The 18,142-nt window shown below is 45.4% G+C and overlaps 1 protein-coding gene and 1 long non-coding RNA gene across 3 annotated transcripts in view; one reads left to right on the top strand and one right to left on the bottom strand.

Annotated features, from left to right (window-relative positions):
• The window catches only part of TMEM86A (transmembrane protein 86A), a 30,145-nt gene that overhangs the window by 3,983 nt on the left and 8,020 nt on the right, over window positions 1–18,142 (top strand). The window contains exon 2 of the mRNA XM_030483433.1: window positions 14,732–14,996. Coding sequence (XP_030339293.1) covers window positions 14,732–14,996 — 265 coding nt within the window. The remainder of the gene's footprint in view (window positions 1–14,731; window positions 14,997–18,142) is intronic.
• Window positions 1,399–18,142, bottom strand: part of LOC115606858 — a 36,640-nt gene continuing 19,896 nt past the window's right edge. For both annotated transcript variants that reach the window (XR_003991028.1, XR_003991029.1), the window contains 4 exons: window positions 17,602–17,668; window positions 12,279–12,469; window positions 11,128–11,283; window positions 1,399–8,325 (listed from right to left, as the gene is read on the bottom strand). This is a non-coding gene — a long non-coding RNA (uncharacterized LOC115606858). The remainder of the gene's footprint in view (window positions 8,326–11,127; window positions 11,284–12,278; window positions 12,470–17,601; window positions 17,669–18,142) is intronic.

Genomic DNA, 18,142 nt, shown 5'->3' with positions numbered 1-18,142 from the left:
CCTGGAGACATTGGAGGCCAGGCTGGATGTGACTCTGGGCAACCTGATCTAGTTGAAGATGTCCCTGCTCATTGCAGGGGGTTGGACTAGGTGACCTTTAAAGGTCCCTTCCAACCGAAACCATTCTATGAGATTTAATTCTGTTCTTGTTCAATCACCACTGGTCCCATTTTAGTAGAAGCCCTTTCTAAGACTGCTTTGTTAGTGATTTTTGTCCAGTTTTGATTTTGTTTTTTCCATCCTGCTATTGGTTAAGCAGCTTTTAGTGTGCATTTGTGGGAGATAACCCTTGCCCTAAGGACATTTCTGCCCAGCAGGCACTGGGATTGCAGGGCCACAAGTGTGCAGGAGATGAGCCTGGAGACACACAGTTGTTTTGGCATTTACATAATGTTCCTTGCTCAAAGAGACACAATTTTTTTCCCTAAAGTTAGGGCTAAACTTAGCATAAGGCTCTGCACCTCCTTGAGGAAAACAGGGCATGGGAAATATAAAGACATTAATTGCCTGAGAATAGGTCTCTTTTGGGGGGCAATTTTACGTGGTATCAGTGTGTCTTTTTGAGCAAGATAAACTATGGGCTCTTGTCTACAACATCCCCTCTGCACCTGACTTTTACTTGGGCTAACACAATCCTATGTGCGGGAGAGAGGTAAACCTCCCTATATGGGACAGGTTTTTGCTTAAAAGCTGTATTTTAACAATCCCTATCCTTTCCCTTTTATACTCTGATGTATTTGCATCTTTAAACTGAGATAGCTGGGTTGGGGAAGAATATGTTGTTTCGGCTGCATCAAGCATGTCGAGCCCTTGGTCCCATCCCCGTTAGTTGGAAGCAGCCAGCAACCCTCCTGAGAACAGCCCTTGCTGACCTCCTGGAGAGATGCAGGCTGTCACTGTGGGGGAGTATGAAGGCCACTTCCTGGGTGAAAATCCTGAAAGGTATGATCTGGAAAGGTATTCACCAGTAACAAATACTGAACAGGGCTGGAGAATGGGGTAGATGTTGTTTGAACTTCTGAAGAGGGGCCAAACCACACTGATACAGATGAGTGTAGAAACATGATATAAATCACATTGCTCAGAGACTCTGCTCTATGGGCAATTGTAGCAGTAGTAGGTCTAAGCATAGTTCTAAAGGTTTATTATTAGAAAGTGTGCTTCCTAATCCTCAAACCGCTGTTGAAAACAAGAAAGCCAGATCACACTTAAACTATTTCAGCCTTTGCTTCTTAAATAGAGGATGTATTATTTCTGCATTAATTAATAAAGTGCTAGCAACCATCTAAGTCAGAGGAAACTCTTACTGTAGAGAGGGTAATTTTATTTGTTCTCTTTGTTTATGTGCAACATTGTTGCTTTCATTTTGCTTTCAAGTAATTTTCCCCATTACTTAAATACATCATGAATTGGGATTTTATTACACAGGAAGCTTGTAAACACACACATTTATACACCACATAGACAATTATGGAAATATGGCACTTGTATAAAAACCAAACCAATGTAAATGAATTATAGAAAAGATTTCTAAACATCTGAACTCTCTGAAGTAAGAGAGGGAGTCATCACCTTAGGTAAGCTTAGCAGGATCTTATTAATATTTATGTCAGTCACACCTTTTGGGAGAAGCCTAAAAGCTTTGGTCCTACTGAGCAAAAAGCTGTGCTGATTTATGCCAGCTAGAGCCTAGGCATAGTGTTACATGCCATGATTTATTTTTTCAGACTGAACTTGTGCATTCTTGCTATGACATTGACATTCTTTGCTGTAGCTGTTGCTGTGAGAGGGTGGGCTGAGATACGGGTAACTGAAATTGGAGGCTAGAAAGTGTTCCAGTGTGGTTGCATTAAGCAGTTAGCTCCAATCACTGCTGCAGGCAGTGCTGTAGATTAAAGGCTTCAGTAACTCAAATATGTCACTCAAGTCACACACGTCTGTTGTTCAAAGTGTGCTTTGTGCATGAAGATTATGGGTCAAGTTCAGAAGCCTGTACTTACACATAATTCCTCAGAATGGACAGAGATAATTTCTTCCATTCTCTTTTCAAGTATCTATATCCAAACCACTAAGTACAACAGAAGTTATCTTTCTCTGTGGGTAACTGCGCAATACTGAGGAAATAATAACTCCAGTGAAATTAGGCTCTTGGAAAAAGATGGCATCTGGAACTTGTCTTCTGCTAACGTGTGGAAACTTTGGAACAGCAAAAAGATTATTAGTTATATAATTCCCTTCCCTCCTGGAGGCCTAAGTGGCTGTTACATTAGCATTTAACTTTTCCACTGCCCTTTATGTCATACAATGCCCAGTAGATTTGTCATTACAGTAGAGAGTAGGTTTTGCTTATTGCAGCATGCCCAAAATCAAGATGATGGCTATTTCTTCTTCTAGCCTGTTGGCACCCTTCCTATATCCCTATCTTATGCTGCCACAATCTAAATAGCATTTAAGCTCATGACAGGTTTCTGTATGACAAGTGTGTCAGTCTAGAGCATCGCTCCATGTAATGCTGAATGTGAACAAGTATCCAGGTGACATGCGCAGAAAACTGTCTGGGAGATTACATGCCACCAGAGCTGAAAGGTGGTAGACGGGCTGAGTGAGAGCTTTCCTGGAAGATTTAAAGTGTGCTAGGGTGGGAGGGATTTCAGATAACTGCAGAGAGCCTGGGGGCTCACCACAGTCTCTGACCCGGAACTGCACAGGGCACAGTTTCTCTCTGCATTAAGTGCAACTTGTGTCTCTTCTTGCATTAGTGTTGCAGGTTGACTGTTGTGTTGCAGATCTGCCTGTTAATGAGGATGGTGGCTGTTTTGATTCATCTTGCTGTGAGCTTATGGAAATGCCTTGTTTCTTACCAGCAGGCTACACTTTCTCCCAAAAACTAATTCCTGTAGATTACTGCAAAACACATACTTTCCAGGACTGAGGGGAGATGAGATGAGCCATGTTACTGAATTGGCCTTTGGACTTTTGTCAGGTTTGAATGGTGAGGTTTCACTTTTTGCCCCTCACCAGAACCAGCTTTGGAGACAGATAACGGCCCCAGTTGGCATCAGACATTAAATTTCCGATTATGCATCAAAATGGGTACATTTCTGCTAGTTGCAAATAGCCGCTGACTGAATCGTTGCTTGAGATTGAGGGTACGTTTGACGTTAAGCAGCTGCACATTTTGAGCACATACTAGACACACAGGGCAGATCCTCAGCTTTATGTGAGTCGTTTTGTCTCCCATGGCTTCAGCAGAACTGGGCTTCTGCTGGCTGAGACCATAGCTTGGTTCCTATATCACTGTTTGCTTGTGTCTTTTGGTTTTGTTACAGCATAAATCAGAGCCAGCCAGGTGCTGGGATAGCAGTGCAGATTGTGCTCCATTGCAGGAAAAACTAAACAAGTTTCATGGCTTTTCCTGCAACCCTGATATAAAAGGAGCATGATGACAAGTTTAGCACTTAATTGACATTTGTGAAATTTCCACTGGGCTAATGTCCCATGCACCTGTGGACTTGCACCCTCAAAATAAAGGGCATAACACCGATAAGCAGCTACATGCTCATTTGTGAGCATGATCCGCATTTATATATGCAGCCCAATTACAGCGGGGGTTTGCAAGTGAAACCCTTGATGACTAAGTGTGAATCCTGGACTGTGTGGGTTAGTGTTTGCACAGGCCAATGTTTGCACCTGCACACTCCACATCTGTTGAGATTGGCTGGGAAAGTCCAAATTCATGTAATATGTGCCTGATACTGACTTGCCCAGGTCACACCATCTTGGCACAAAAATAGATATTGGAAATTAAATCTGTGGCTCCACTGTCATACCTTGACCTTACATCCTCCCGTCTCCTTAAGCATATTCGTCTCATGATTACATAAGGAGGGCTGCTGCTTTTTTATAAGGTACCAGAGTGGCACCTCTCTAAAACCACAACTTTATTGGGGCACATCACTATTTTCCCTTCTCATTTTCTTTAACATCAGTGTTTCACAAGCTTTCAGCCTGCAGGACATGTTTCTCAAGTGGAGCTTTTCATTCAGCTTTCCATTAGGCACAAGACAAGCTGAGCTGTCCTTCCTGGGTTTCCCAGCACAGCCCTGCTTGCTTTTGCCAGGTTTTGCTGATCTTATTGCAGCCCCTTGCAAGGATTTGTAGGACAAGTCTCTTGTGTAGATCTGCCAGCTTTCTGAGCCACTGGCAGCCTCCTTCCCCTCCTCTCAGTTCTGCCTTCCCGTTGCTTTTGCAAAATCCTCACCTGCCAGGTGTGCATGGATCTGTTGTGTGAGCCAGAAAGCAGAGCTGCAAAAGCACCTTTTGGGTGCTGGAGGCGGTTTCAGCCTTGGCATGTGTTTGGGAATGGCTGGTAGGGCTGGTACAGCCTGTCACATGCCACCTGCCTTCTGTGCTACACCAATGGCTCTTTAGCTGTTATCATAAAGGCTGTGACAACAGTGCCTGCAATGCTCTTCATTCAGGCCTGCGTTATTCCCCGTAGATTGTAGGTAAAATGAGGTCTACTCTGCTGAAGAAGTTTGCTGAAGAAATTGCATCTGGGTGGAAGGACCTTCCTTCCTTCCTTCCAAAATACCAATCCCTACTGGCAAAGCCACATGGGACAGGGTAGAGCTTTGCCAAGTGCCCATTTCTCCTGAGTGCCCATTCTTCTGTGCATCCCCTTCTGCTGCAGCCAAATATGGGGTGGCTGGGGCCTTCCAACAAGTATATAAATGTGATGGATTGTGGGGTGCAAATAAAGCTGGAGATAGGAAAGGGAAGGCAAAAGATGGATTTCAGCCCTGGGGACAAAACACTCTGTGTGCAAAGCCCTCACTCTTGTTACCTAGAGGCTCAGTTTGCCATTGGTGCTGACAAGGAGGGAACGGAGGGAACTGACAGTTCTCCCTGGGGCATTTTATTTTGGGTCTGCACCCATATCAGAAAGACTGGAGAGAGGCCCCAGTCTTGCCACACAGCTTGTGGAGCAGATGTCAGTGTGCGGCACTTGCCTGTGGCAACAGGACTTGCTTTCTGCTGTGGCCCTGTGCCCCACAGCCAGCATGTCGGGCTTACCCAGCCCCTCCAAGGTAATGCTTAGAGCAACATAAAACCTAACACTATTTTTTCCTGGGTGACAGAAATCTGCATTCTCTTTCACAGAGGAGTGTGATATAAATAATGACAAGTCTCCTGAGAACGTGTGCTTGTAGCCTGGAGACCACCCCCAGGATGAGCTGTGGAGACTTTTCCATAAGCAGTAGAAATTTGTAATCTGGATTTTAGTGTGACAAGCCAAATAAATGCGCCTTCCCACCCTGAGAAGAATTGTCTGAGACAGCCCCTGACTGTGCATTTCAGGGTGCTGGCTGGCTCCCGAAGCTTCCTGCAGCTTCACAGCATCCTCCTGAGGTCTTGGGCAGCACTGGGGGACATAGCCTCACGTGATCTCACTCTCTGGGAAAGGGTGTGTGCCCTTGAGGTGCCAGCAATGCAGCTCTGATGAGCAAAATGAAAAGATTGGCCCACTGTGGTTCAGGTTTTTAAACATCTGGAAGGGGCTCTTTAAGGAAATGTTTGGAGAGGCTTGCTTTCTGCTACACCAAAAGGAAGACCTGGAATCGCAGGAGGGAAAAGCAATCTTTGCTCTGAGACAAGATGCTGGCAGGCAAATGCTATTTTTTTGCTTTTATTTCTGAGACCCAATGGACTACCCTGAAAGCAGTAGCCTGTGACAGCTCCTACAGCCCTGCAGAGACATCTGAATTCTGGACTGGCTGAACATTGCTGTCATCGGAAATGGTACACTGCTGACTATATTCAGAAGGAACTCTCCAATACTGCTGACAGCTATAGGATTGCTACAGATGTGGAGTCAATCATTACTACCACGGGTTAAGAAAAGGTTTTTAAAGTAGCCCTGCTTGTGGTCCTGTGCCAGTCTGGTAGACAGGAGAGATGATGCTTGGTAATGGAAACAAACAAAATCAACCCAACAAAACAAGCCCTAGCAAAACTACATACACCCAAGCTGAGTCTTCAGGGTGAAATGTGTTTGCTTGTAATTTGATTTTTATCAGTTAACACTGCTAATGAAAGGGTTCACTATCTTGAAGGCTTCTCTGCAATGCAAGAAAGCCAAAGGCACATACCCCAGTTACTTTGTAAGTAAGGTATTGGCTGGTGTAGTGGTATCTTACTTTGCCTGACCTCGTAGCAGCAGGTACCAGAGACGCTGTTGTATAGCTTGTTGACCACAATTAGCTAAGCTAACACGATTTCTTCTATTCAGTGCAGGAGATACCTTTATGGATGCTGTAACTTCCTTAATTGCTAGAGGAAAAAACATGGACCAGTGTCTCAAGATAGCTTTGGGCAATGTCATGGTTTAAAAGGCAAGAAGCAGGAATGGGCTTCCTATGCAACTTGTGGCACAGGCAGTGCCCTGATGTGGCGGGGATTATTTCACTGGCTCCAGCACCACCTGCCTCTATTTTAGGCTGTTATGGGACTGTTCTCTCACATTTCCGAGGACTCTTGCAAGGAGTTTTTTGAAGTGTTTCCTGTTTCCTATTTGTGACTTCTCCCCATGCTATCTTACATCCCTCCCTACCACTGCACAAGGATTCATGGTTGTAGCTATTTTGTTGTCTTCTGGAGAAGGCCGCAGAGCTTGCCTTCTCTCTTTTACCTTCCCAAGCCATTTATTTAAATATCCTTCACACATTGTGTGTTCAATGCAGTTTTCTCCTAAAACCTACCCTGGATGATCCCCTTCAGAAATTTACTGCCGTACAAAACAGATCCCACACAGATGATTGGGGTTTGGTAGTAGATCACAGCATGGCTAAGGTAAAGCACATGGTAGCACAGACTTCTCTTGAGCAGTATCTATGGCTAGGGACAGACAGCAGCCTGTGGTGGAAAAATCACACTTGGAGAGCAAACACGAGGAAAGAGACCTTTGCAACACCTGCGTCTGCCACCTTGCATCGCTGGCACTCCCGCGGCACGATGAGCCTCGCTCACATGCTGTGCAGCTGGCTTGGTACAAAACACCTCCTTCCCAGCGCTCGCCGGCTGTGCTGTGCCCCTCCTGTGCCCAGGCGTGCTGCCGCGCTGCAGGGACTTGAGCTGTGGTTTCCCCTGGGAGAGGCTGGTGCAGACCGCCGTCGCCCTGCTGCCAGGAGGCACGTGCCTTGCTGCCAGGTGGCTGTGGGGAAGCTGCTGCTCCAAATGTCCTCCTTTCTTTCTGTGTCCGGGGGCAAGATGCCCTTCTGGAACATTTTAACCTCCGTGCTGATAGGTTTCCATCCCCCGCCACGGTTAATCTGGAGATTAGGTGACTGCAAGTCAGGCAGAATTTTTGGCTTGGAAATGAAAATCTTTGTTGTGGTTCTTGTTTCTGTGTGCAGCTGTATGTGGAGCAGCCCAGCCCTGCACAGGGGCCTGTGTTAGATGCCAGTTTGATTAATCCTCACCCACTGCCTGCTCCCCTGTGCCTCCACCAAAAGGCAACTTTTCTCATGCCAAGAACTAGTGCAGCAAGTTCACCACCCAAGGACTGTCAGGGCCTGTGCCAAATTTTTAATTGTATTTTTCTGGAAAATAGCCACAGCTTGGTCTTAAGAAAAAGAAGTTGAATATTTCTAGCTCTCAACCCTTGTCAGTTGTGGAGCAAAGCTGGAAAGTGCATCTGAAGCTTACTTTGCTTAACCAGGGGAAGGAAGAGAGTACCCAGGTGGCTGGAGTAAAGGGAGGGATGAGAGAAGCCAGCAAACCAGCCTTATTTTGCAGGAGGAGTTGAAGAGATCCTGGAGGTGGAAAAGGTCCCTTGGACCCACCGCTCCTGCCACATGTGGCTGAGCTGAAGGTTGGTCCTTTTGCAGGTGGGAAGCGTTCAGGCCGAGCCCTGTTACTTCTGGCTTGTGCTGAATGATGGAAGCTCTCCTGTGAAACAAAACCATGATTTTCTGACCACTTGCAAACAGGTCTGGTTGGACAGCCAAGCACAAGCTGAGTTTCACTTCATTACCCTTGTCAGAGAAATGGAGGCCCTGAGTTGTGCTGGTGAATGCCAGTAGCTGCAATAAAGCACTGCAAGACCTGGCAAAACTCATTGCATGGCATAAGCATGATGGAGACAAAGGATTATCAACACACACTCTTCCAAAGACGTCATGTACCATCTTCTGGGTGATTTATTAGCTATTTTACAAGTCCATTTGAGATGGAGCCTCTACAATCTTGTCTCCACCCTGAATTTCCTGCAGCATGTGGAGCCTGTTCAGGAGCCATCTGCCTTGGATGCCTGGCCCATGGCACCTTCAAAACAAACATAAACCCTCTTATCAATTGCACAAATATGTTGCACCAACACAGTATTTCAGGCAAGTTAATTGGCTGGTTCAGTTCTTCACCAGTCGATTCTTTACCACCCTCCACAAACAAGCACTTTTTCTCAGAATTTTATTCAGGAACAACCTGGGGCATGCACAGGCCAGTGCCGTCCTTGACCAAAGGCAGTCAGTTCTCTCCCAGGAGCAATTTGCTCCAGCAGGAGAGCAGAGTTGGAGATGAAGCACTTTGCACCCACCCACACTTAGAGACCAGACCAGTTGGGGCTGTCCCAGCCAGCCCCAGTATTTCAGCAACCCAGTGGAGTGAAAAGCATGGACTGGGTGGCCTCTTTATGTCTTATCCATCTCTTCCTCTCACCTCTGCCCAGGAGGGACACAGAGCTGAGCCGCCAGAGTGGCCACTGGAGCCTTTGCTCTGAGGGCCCACACCAGGGCTGGTCGTTGTGACAGCTCCTGTGTCCACCCAAGATAGGGAAGATGTAAATAGTGAATTTAGGTACCAAACAGCTCAATCCTCCCTATTACACACACATCTGTCCCCCTGCCAAAAAATTCCCTCTTTTATATCAGTTTCAGTGTGTATACATTCAAAAAGCTTGATGTGACACCATCTGAGCAAAGGTGGGAACATGCAAACCCAGGAAGATAGGGCTTTGCAGACAGCTCATGCGAATTTGTGACCAGGAGCTGCCCAGCACTGCTGTGTTCCTTTTTGGTTCAGCAAAAGCTGACGGGTTGCTGAATTCAGAGGAAAATTGGCTGCCTCTAGCTGGGATTTGTGCACACACAGGCTTCTCCTTATGGTCTACTCATTTTGCTTAAGCACAAACATGGGTTTTCTGTAGGCTCAGACTCATGGGGAATTGCATTGGTTCACTGCTGCTCCGTAGATGAGAGCCTGTTGCACATATGTATACTTTGTCCTGACTGAAGCAGCTCTCCCTCTGTGACTCAAAGTGCACCGAGGATTGTCAGCCTGGAAAAGAGCTACACAGTCTGGGGAATGAGAAAGATGAGCCGTGGGCTTGCAGTGGCAGCACAGTACATGGCAACAAAGCAACATAAGTATTTATCGGCACACAAGTAGGGGTAAGAACTATTGTCACAGTAGGGCAGAACCAGGGCAGGATCCATGATGCAGGATGCCAAAAGCCAGGAAAAGCAGCTCAGCCATGGATACATAAAATGATACTCAGCCAGGAAGGCGACCAGGAGAGCTGGGTGGAGGACAATGACCCAGATTTTCTTGGCCAGTGCACACAGGTGTGCTCAAGTGTTGTTCAGTGAAATGGCTGGGGTATTCTTTTTCAATCACTTTTCCTGGAAAGCAGCATTTTTCAGCCCAGCAGGCTGGCACACAGCTGGTGCCTGGAGGAGGCTGTATACTTGTTTTTTGTGCAGGCTGATTTAGGGTACTTGTGAAAAGAAGAGCATTATTTGATACTCTACATTGTTTCCTGGGACAAGTGTGAGCCTTACAAACAGTGAACTTTGTCCATCTTCAGTGTTTCAAAGCAACAAGCTTCTGATGTTCTTCTATACCTCAGGAGCAGGATGTCTCCCTCCCTGTGACAGCTGGATTTTCTGCATGCCACTTGTGATGTAGATACAGACAGCTGGCTCCAAAATGTTGAAGAAAATAGGGCACTGTCTTACAAATGCAGCCATTCCTCTCTGGAGACAGCTTATTTTGGGGTAGAGGAGGTAGCCGTAAATTTTTTGGCTTGGTTATGTGCCTGCAGCAGTCAGAACAGGCCATCTGTGCTGCTGAGGAGCAACATAGATTTTCCCCAGGTCATACCCTGTAATGACTATTGGCCTATACAGACATGGATCATCAGCATTCCCTACTGCTGCATAGCGGGGACGTGCAAGGAGATCATCCAGCAGGGACCCCTGTGAGGCACCAATAACTAATTTGTGGATATAGCTTAGAAGCTGTTGTGTGAAGCTTTTGGTCATCTTTGTGTGCTACATCTTGTATTTTGCACATTGGGAACTTTTTGTCAGTCCTTATTACCCAGAGTTATTTCTTCAGGTCTGCCACTTCTGTAACTGTGTTTCTTCATTGGCTAGCCTAACCTCTCAAGACATCTTACCCCAATACCAAATCGCAGCATGGTTGGAATACTTATGTCATAGTGTCATCTGTCACTGCAACGGCAACAAGGAAATGAGCAATATTTCAAACTGGAGCAGAATGAGAACAGACAAAACAAGAAGGGATACTGAAAACATGAATCCCTAACAGAGAGGTGGACATCCAAGCCCTGAGCCTCCAGAGAGCTGCATGTGGCAATACCATGTTCTGTTTGAAGATCACAAGATGGCTGAGGTTGGAAGGGACCTCTGGAGATCATCTGGCTCAAAATCTCCTAGTGAGAACCAGGACACAACTTCCTCCTAGTCTGCCTAAGCCTTGGAGGGCTTCATTGGGTTTGGTGGGATACAGATAATTTAATAAATGATACTTTCACTGTAACTCCACAAATACAGAGATAGTGGCTTTACAGCAATTTAAACCAGTTTTTAAAGACTCTAAGTAACTTAGTAGTCATAGCAGTTGAGAAAATGCCCTAAATTATGCTCAGTTTAGAAATTCAAATCTTGGAAATACTGCCTTGTCATTATATTCAAGATGTTTTCTGTACTGCATTTCAGCACAAAGTAAATTAGCAGTGGAATAAGAAAAGAAGTGGGAACAAAAATGCCATAGAATTTGTAACAAAATGGCAAAACCCTGCTTAAAGGAATGACAATCACATACCTGAGCAAAAAGGATCCTGTCACCTGCATCAAGTCCTTCCTTTTCCAACACCACAGCACAACACCATCTCACATTCTGTCTCTTGAGACACAGGTGCAAAGGAGATAGGTGGTTTGATGCAATTTATCCATGCAGGCAAGAAATAATGTTCCTTCCCTGAGGTACAGGCAAGCCCAGTCATAGATTAGGTGTTTGGATTTCCTCAAGCCACAGCCTACACTCATGTTGGTACATGGTTTCCCAATACCAGCCTTGACTTGTCTTCCAGATGGCAAGTTGCCCCATGACCTCTTCCTAAGCCTCAGCCACATATCCAAACAGAGAGCAACCCCCCAGCATCACCCTCTGGTTGCCTCAGTTTTCCTTGGGAGACTTCTCCCACATTTTTCCAGTGCCACACCATCCCAGCAGGATGTGCTGCCCAGCCCTCAGCTGTGCAAGTACCTCTGTCTCATCAAGTGGTGTCCCTCATGGAGCACTCAATTTGGTCAGAGCCCTCTCATAAGCTGCAGCATTCAGTAATGGGCAAGGGCATGTTTAGAAATAACTCATTTGAAGTATATTTGTAGAAAAAAGGTAAAGGAGCAAAGTGTTAATGATAAGAAGCCTGGAGCCCTTCCAGGTATACGATGTTATTTTTACACAAGGACTCTGTAACACTTTAAATTCCAGAGCTACGAGTAACTGAGACTGGAATCTGACCTCTTATGCCTGAAAAATTCCTTAATTATTATTAGGATGGAAATAATACAAACCATTATTTTAAAATAATGCTGGCTGGGCTTGGAAAATTCCCATTCAAATAGTAAGTAATTTTAAGTTTATCAAGCAAACATAATCTTTCTGTGCAAGTGCATGTCTTATATTCAGTAAGGCAAGGTTCCTGGGGAAAATGACAAGTGTAATTAAAACCTGTCTCATCATGCATGCACACAGGGGAGGACAAGCTGTGGCTGTAATGGTAACCGCTCCTAGCAGGTGCCGTGCTTTTAATATGAAGTATTAAATAAAACTTCCTGTGTTTATTAACCCAAATACATTCCTGTATGCTTCTAACAGTGTCTCTGTGCTGTGTAGCAAACAAGGCTGAACCTGAACTATATCTTTCAGCATAAACTTTTGTCTTCAGAGGTACAAAACTACCTACCTACCTTAGCTGAGGCTGTTACAAGCACCTGGAGCACTGTTGATGCTGCAAATTCTTTTGCCCTTTGTAGCTCTGGAGGTTGTTAGTTTTCTGTGCTGAAGATCTCAGGCTTGTTATGGTGTGGTAGGGATCCTCCACAACTGATGCAGGAGAAGAGAAAACCCTGCCAGAAGCACTGTCATCTGTTGCCTGCAACTGTGAAAGGATGAATGTGATCAACTACATTTTTAATAAAAAAGAGAAGGGGAAGAGGCAGAGGTGGAGGCAGGCTCTGGCTTTGGGTAGTCTGAGCCTGATGTGTCTCTTCAGAAGGGCAAGGTGCTGGGTCTGAAGGACAGGGAAGCTTGGCTCCACTCTTCCCCTGTATGATACTTGACAGTTTCCAGGCACCCTCAGTGCTGTGAGACTATGGAGGTTTTTATGACTTGTATTTCAAGTTCGTTTGTTATTTGCTGCCAGAATTCTCCCAAGGAATGTAGACAAGAAGTGGTAAATGGTGATTAATTTAGACAGCCTCAGTAGAGGACTCCTGATGGGCTCCCCATGTAATACAAGAAAGTTAACGGCTTGCTGATGTCCTTTTGTGAGTGAAGTGTGTAGCCTGGTTGTTTAATGGAGTGTTTAAAGATTGTGTTGGCAATAGCCTATGAATAATGTATAATGAAATACCTTACTGCTAAGAAACTGCTGATATGCTGGGGAAATTTCCATCAGATGTGAGAACAATTTTGAAAGCACTGTCTTCTTGGGATGCCCTTTATTTATGGTCTTGCTGCTTCAGAGATTGCATTCCCTTTTTAGATACTGCATGTGAAGATGCCCTCCACTGCCTCTGCCTCCGTCTTCTAGCTTCACCTGACTCTCTTTGCTTGTGTCTGTAAAACCTCCTGAATTTCAATGAGTTTAGGCTTTATTAACTGAGCACCGTAAGCATGGATATATTTGCTGTGCAGTCTTCAGCCATTCTAGGTGTCTGCACCAAAGCACATTGCATCGAAGGAAGATGGATGGTGGTTTTGTGTCATGGCAAAGTCCCATGATGCAGGAAACAGAAACAGGGCCAAGTGATTTAAAAAAAAAAGACCAGTGTTTCTTTTGCAGGTTTTTGGAGCATGGGCTCCTTGTGTGAGATAAGCAACCCCAGAGTGTCACGCATGGACGTTCAGATTTTGATGGGACTTTGCACTGTGATGCCAGCTCCGATGCCTCTAAATTTTCCCGTGTTGTCCTCCAGGGCATGAGGCCTTTTTGTGCTTTGGGCACGAGTAGTGGGAAGTCATCGTGACACTAAGCAACTGAATCTTGCTTGACCAAAGAAATGAGAAGATGGAGAGAGACCCCTGGCTTGCAGGGGCGCTCTGCAGGTTGTACTGCCTTAGCTGCAGGAGGAAACAGGCCTTGTAAAAGACCCTAGGACATAGCTCAGGCAGGCACATGAAGTAATCAGTCTTCTCCTTTGCTCCTTGTTTTGGCTCTCAGCTACACTAAGGAGAAAATAAAATCATAGCTTTGTTTCTCATGTGGAGTTTTCCCCACCTGCACTAAATCTGATACAGAAGTATCACAGGAGGGCAGGTGAACACAATATGTATATTATCACTGTCCAGAGTGGTCTCAGGTAAACATATGTTACGAGCAGACCCAGCTTGTGGAGTCTGTAGCTCTGTGCCCTGCCTCTGCTGTGGCTTTGTTATGAGTAGCCTACTGCTCATGATGCTTTTTTGTCTGGATTTACACAATAGAGTCCTGAGTCAAAACATTTCCTGCAACATGGGCAGTATATTATTAGTGTAATGCTAGAATAAAGCCACACGTGATGTTAGTATTAATCAGCTGAGGAAGTGACATCCTCACCTGGGAGGTTGATGTGGTGGTTTTTGAAGTCATGTGGTGATGCCAACAGCAAGCTCCAGGCATGAGGCTACAGGGCAGGAGAGATAATGGCTTAGAAGTCCTATCCTTGGCATAATCTGCAACTGGCTAAGCAAGAGGATTTGCCAAAATGGGAGGGAAGATCTGCACTTTTATTGGCATGTTTACTGCTGAGATATTCCTGGGGAGTACAGTATTTTTGCAGCTGCAGGAAAGAAGGTGTATAAAAGGCATTAGTCTAAACACAAGTAGGTGGCAAGAATCACCAGAGGAGTATGGCTGGTGACCTAAATGTTTTTAGGAGAACAAATAATGAGAAAAGATATCTAAAACTTCCATCTCCACCATCCAAAATCCATCCTGCCAGGCAAGAAGTTTTTAGCAGAGAGGGTCACAAAGGTCTAGGCTGAGGATCATGGTCAAGTCCAACCAGCTTTTTGCAGGGTAGAAGTGCTGCTAGCTGAGAGTATACATGCAAGAGCAGCTTTCAGAAAGAAAGAGACAGTTCTGTTACGCAGTTAATCCCGCCGATGCTTTTGAAATCTTCCCATTAATTTCTCTTTTTTGAATTATTGTTTCTTTTAGGTGAAGAGTGAAGGTCCCAAACTGGTGCCTTTCTTTAAAGCCACTTGTGTCTATTTTGTCCTCTGGCTGCCAACTTCCAGCCCCTCTTGGTTCAGTGCCCTCATCAAATGCCTGCCCATCTTCTGCCTGTGGGTTTTCCTTCTGGCTCATGGAATTAACTTCTTAGTGTCACACCGGAGCGCCAGCCGCATCCTAGCGGGACTCATATTCTCAGCAGTGGGAGACGCCTTTCTCATCTGGCAGGAGCAGGGCTACTTCATTCACGGTGAGTGCGGTGTCAGAGAGGGATGCCACAGTGTCCAGCTGTTACGCTTTTTATTTAGTTATGAGTTGCTGGGCCACGTGTTTTGTTTATTAATGTATAGCTTAAGCCCCGGGCAGTGGAAAGCACTCATCCTTTGTCTAAAATCCATCATGGTTAGAGGAGTCACACAGCATGGATGAGTCTTTCTCTTGAGTATTCTTGAGGTTAGAGAGATAATTGGGGTAGGTTTGGTTCCCTGGCACATGCTCACGGCATCTCAGCTGGCTGGAGCTGGGAAGGTGGCATGGGCAGAAACCCTGGGGGAGAGAAGGAAATGCTCATGGCACTTGGCAGTTCCCAAGAAGCTATGGGAAGTTGTGTGGGACCTCCTATCTCTCTGCAAGGAGATCTGTCAGCCCTTCACTACAAGAATCAGAAATAGGTCACATGGTGCAAAGGTCCCCAGTGCAGAGCAGGTGAAGAGAACCTTTATGTTTTGATAAACAAGCTTGTAGCCTGGGGGAGGTGTTCAAATGGATGTTAGAAACCAGAACATCAGAAATCTTGTCCTACTTGCATGTTCATCATTATGAATCATGCAGCCTGTTGTACAAGACATGTCTGTTTTGCAAGACATGTAAATGATGGGGAATTCAGGACAAATCTTACCACAATGGCCTGTCTTCTCTACAGAAAGATCCACATCTCTCAGAGCAAACGAGCTTGTTTTATTTTCCTAGTTTACAGCCTAGAACATAATGATTTAATAATTTAAAGCCACATTGGACCTGCCTGCGGCAACTCTCTCCCTGGCTTTGGACTGTCACAAGAAATCAGCAGCATTAAGTCCTTCGCTAAACTGACTGATGGGGTTTCTGAAGTTAATCCAACCAGCACACGGATCTCATGTAACACCCATCGTTAACTGGCTGCTGTGACTGTCCCACTGGAAAATGTGATGAGATGAGGGAACTTTTCTGACTTGTGCTGTTGTCAGAAAGTCAAAGGCTTATTTTCTCCCCCTCTTCTGAGGTCAGTATTTAGTTTTATTCTGGGATTCCCACAAGCTGTTTCTTTATGAGAGGGAAGTGTGTGCAATGCCAGTTATGAAAGGCCAAATGCTCTGAATCTAGTTTTAATTCTGCTTCCCAAGTGCTTATCCCAATCTCATTAAAAGTCCACGTAAAAACCTTTACAGATTTTGGTGGGGTTTAGATTGGGCCCTGAGGATTGGATCTATCTGGGCATGTTGCTGTGGAGCTCTAACCTTCTCTTGAGGTGCATCCCTTCTGTGCTGAGTGTTGGCATTCCCACCAATGGGCCTCCTCCTAACAGGGGTAGCCAGCATGGAGTAGGTCGCTTCAGTCCAACAGTTTATGCTTCTGTTTTGCCTCCTGGGGTTGCTCCTAGAGCTGTGGCTTGGAAAACATTCAAGGCCTGATTCTCACCATGATCATTTTTATATACATGGACTGTTCCGAGCTTCTCCATTCCCACGTAGCTGGGATATCTCCGAGTTCTCTCTACAGTCTAGCACTAGAGGAAGGTCAACCAGTTATAGCAATTCAGTATCTGTTAATCACTTATCATATCTGGTTAATGATGTGTTTCAATCTGCAAATAAGTCATATTTCCAACCCTAGTCTCACAACTAAGAAGTGTTGCTTTGGGAGTTTAGACACGTTTTTCTTCTCTTGGAGAAGACAAGCTGTCTTGGAGAATTTTGAAAATCTCAGCCTTCATCCTGGCTGTCTCCTGCCTGCCTCAGTCTGTGCTAATCCAAGCTACCATCTTCTGTAGTGAGGTGTTAACATTTGCGTTTCAGCTGTTAGCAGATAAAGTGCACTACCCCACTTCAACCTTCACCTCTCCTGCAAAATGTATTTTCTCTAGTCTCTATTTCTGCTGAGTTTAAAACTCAGCAGGCTGCTGTTGTTGACAGCTGACAATATTCAACCTTTTGACATCATTGTTTGCAGGAATTTGAAATTTCAGGAGAATAAGAGCAAATACTAGATAGAAATGCACTTTCTGTTCAATTTCTCCAGCTTTTGGGATGGAAAAAAAAAGGTTTGGGAACTGGGCGGATTTGAATGGCTTTTGAGACAATGATTTTGTAAAAGGACATTTGTTCATTACTTTCTAGAGAAGTGAGAGCCTGGGAAACTGCTCTTGGCAGGCTTGGCTTTTTTTCATTTTTGCCGTTTCAGTCCACTAGTAACACGCTGTTTTCTGACTAGTGTCTTATCTGTACAAGATACTTTACAGGGTTAACATCCACCTCCTTTGACAGCAGGCACTTAGAAACAATTTATGCATTTGATGAAGGACACAGGGACTAACAAAAAGGTCTTACTGCCAGCCTAAGAGGAAACTCCAGGGGCAGGGAGGGGGAAGGAAACCCCAGGAGAAGGAAGCGGACAGAGAGGAGAAGAGCTTATCTACCTGATTGGGGGGATCAAGCCAAAGGCTGAGAAATACAAGAGAAATGCACCCCCACTCCACATGCAGCCGTCACAGGATTCCCCAGTTCCTGGCTTGGTTTATATGTGTTGAATGAGCAATCCTGGAAGCTGACTCTCTTGTTTGTGACCAGCCTCACCACATATCACAAAACTCCTCCTACCTTTCTGGGCTTTTGCTTGGCTGCCACATCCTGTCCTCCTCTCCTCCTTCTCCTTGTTGCCAGCTGCCTGCATGAAGAACAACACATTCTTCAGTTCCCCATCCCACTCTCCATATAATGCCACTTAAGGAAAAACCACTCCTCACTACTAGGCAAAGTGACCTTCTCCTTACCGTACCAGGGCTCTAACCTTTCTTGTACTGTAACACTATAAACAGCTCTTGTCCTAAATCCCTCCTTGGTTTCCTCAGTGCTGTGCCCATGATGTGTAATAGCTCTGTGAAACATCAGCTTCTCATTGCTCTCCTTTGCACTTCTCTTCCTTCCCCTTTTCACTGTCCATTTTCTCTAGACTCATCTCGCAGACCAGATCCCCTCCCTCCTGCAGGTTCCTCTCTCATCCCACCATGGCTGAGGGAGACATTTTCACTTCTTTGAGCTGCCCCAGCACAAGAATATTAGGATGAAGAAATGTCTGCCAGCAGAAGGTTTTAGTGACTGCCCTTTACACCACAGCAGCATGCTTTCAATGTAAACAAGT

Source organism: Strigops habroptila, chromosome 4, assembly GCF_004027225.2.
Source record: "Strigops habroptila isolate Jane chromosome 4, bStrHab1.2.pri, whole genome shotgun sequence".
Taxonomy (NCBI): domain Eukaryota; kingdom Metazoa; phylum Chordata; class Aves; order Psittaciformes; family Psittacidae; genus Strigops; species Strigops habroptila.
Note: the sequence above shows the minus strand (reverse complement) of the source record. Positions and strands in the feature narration are given on the sequence as shown.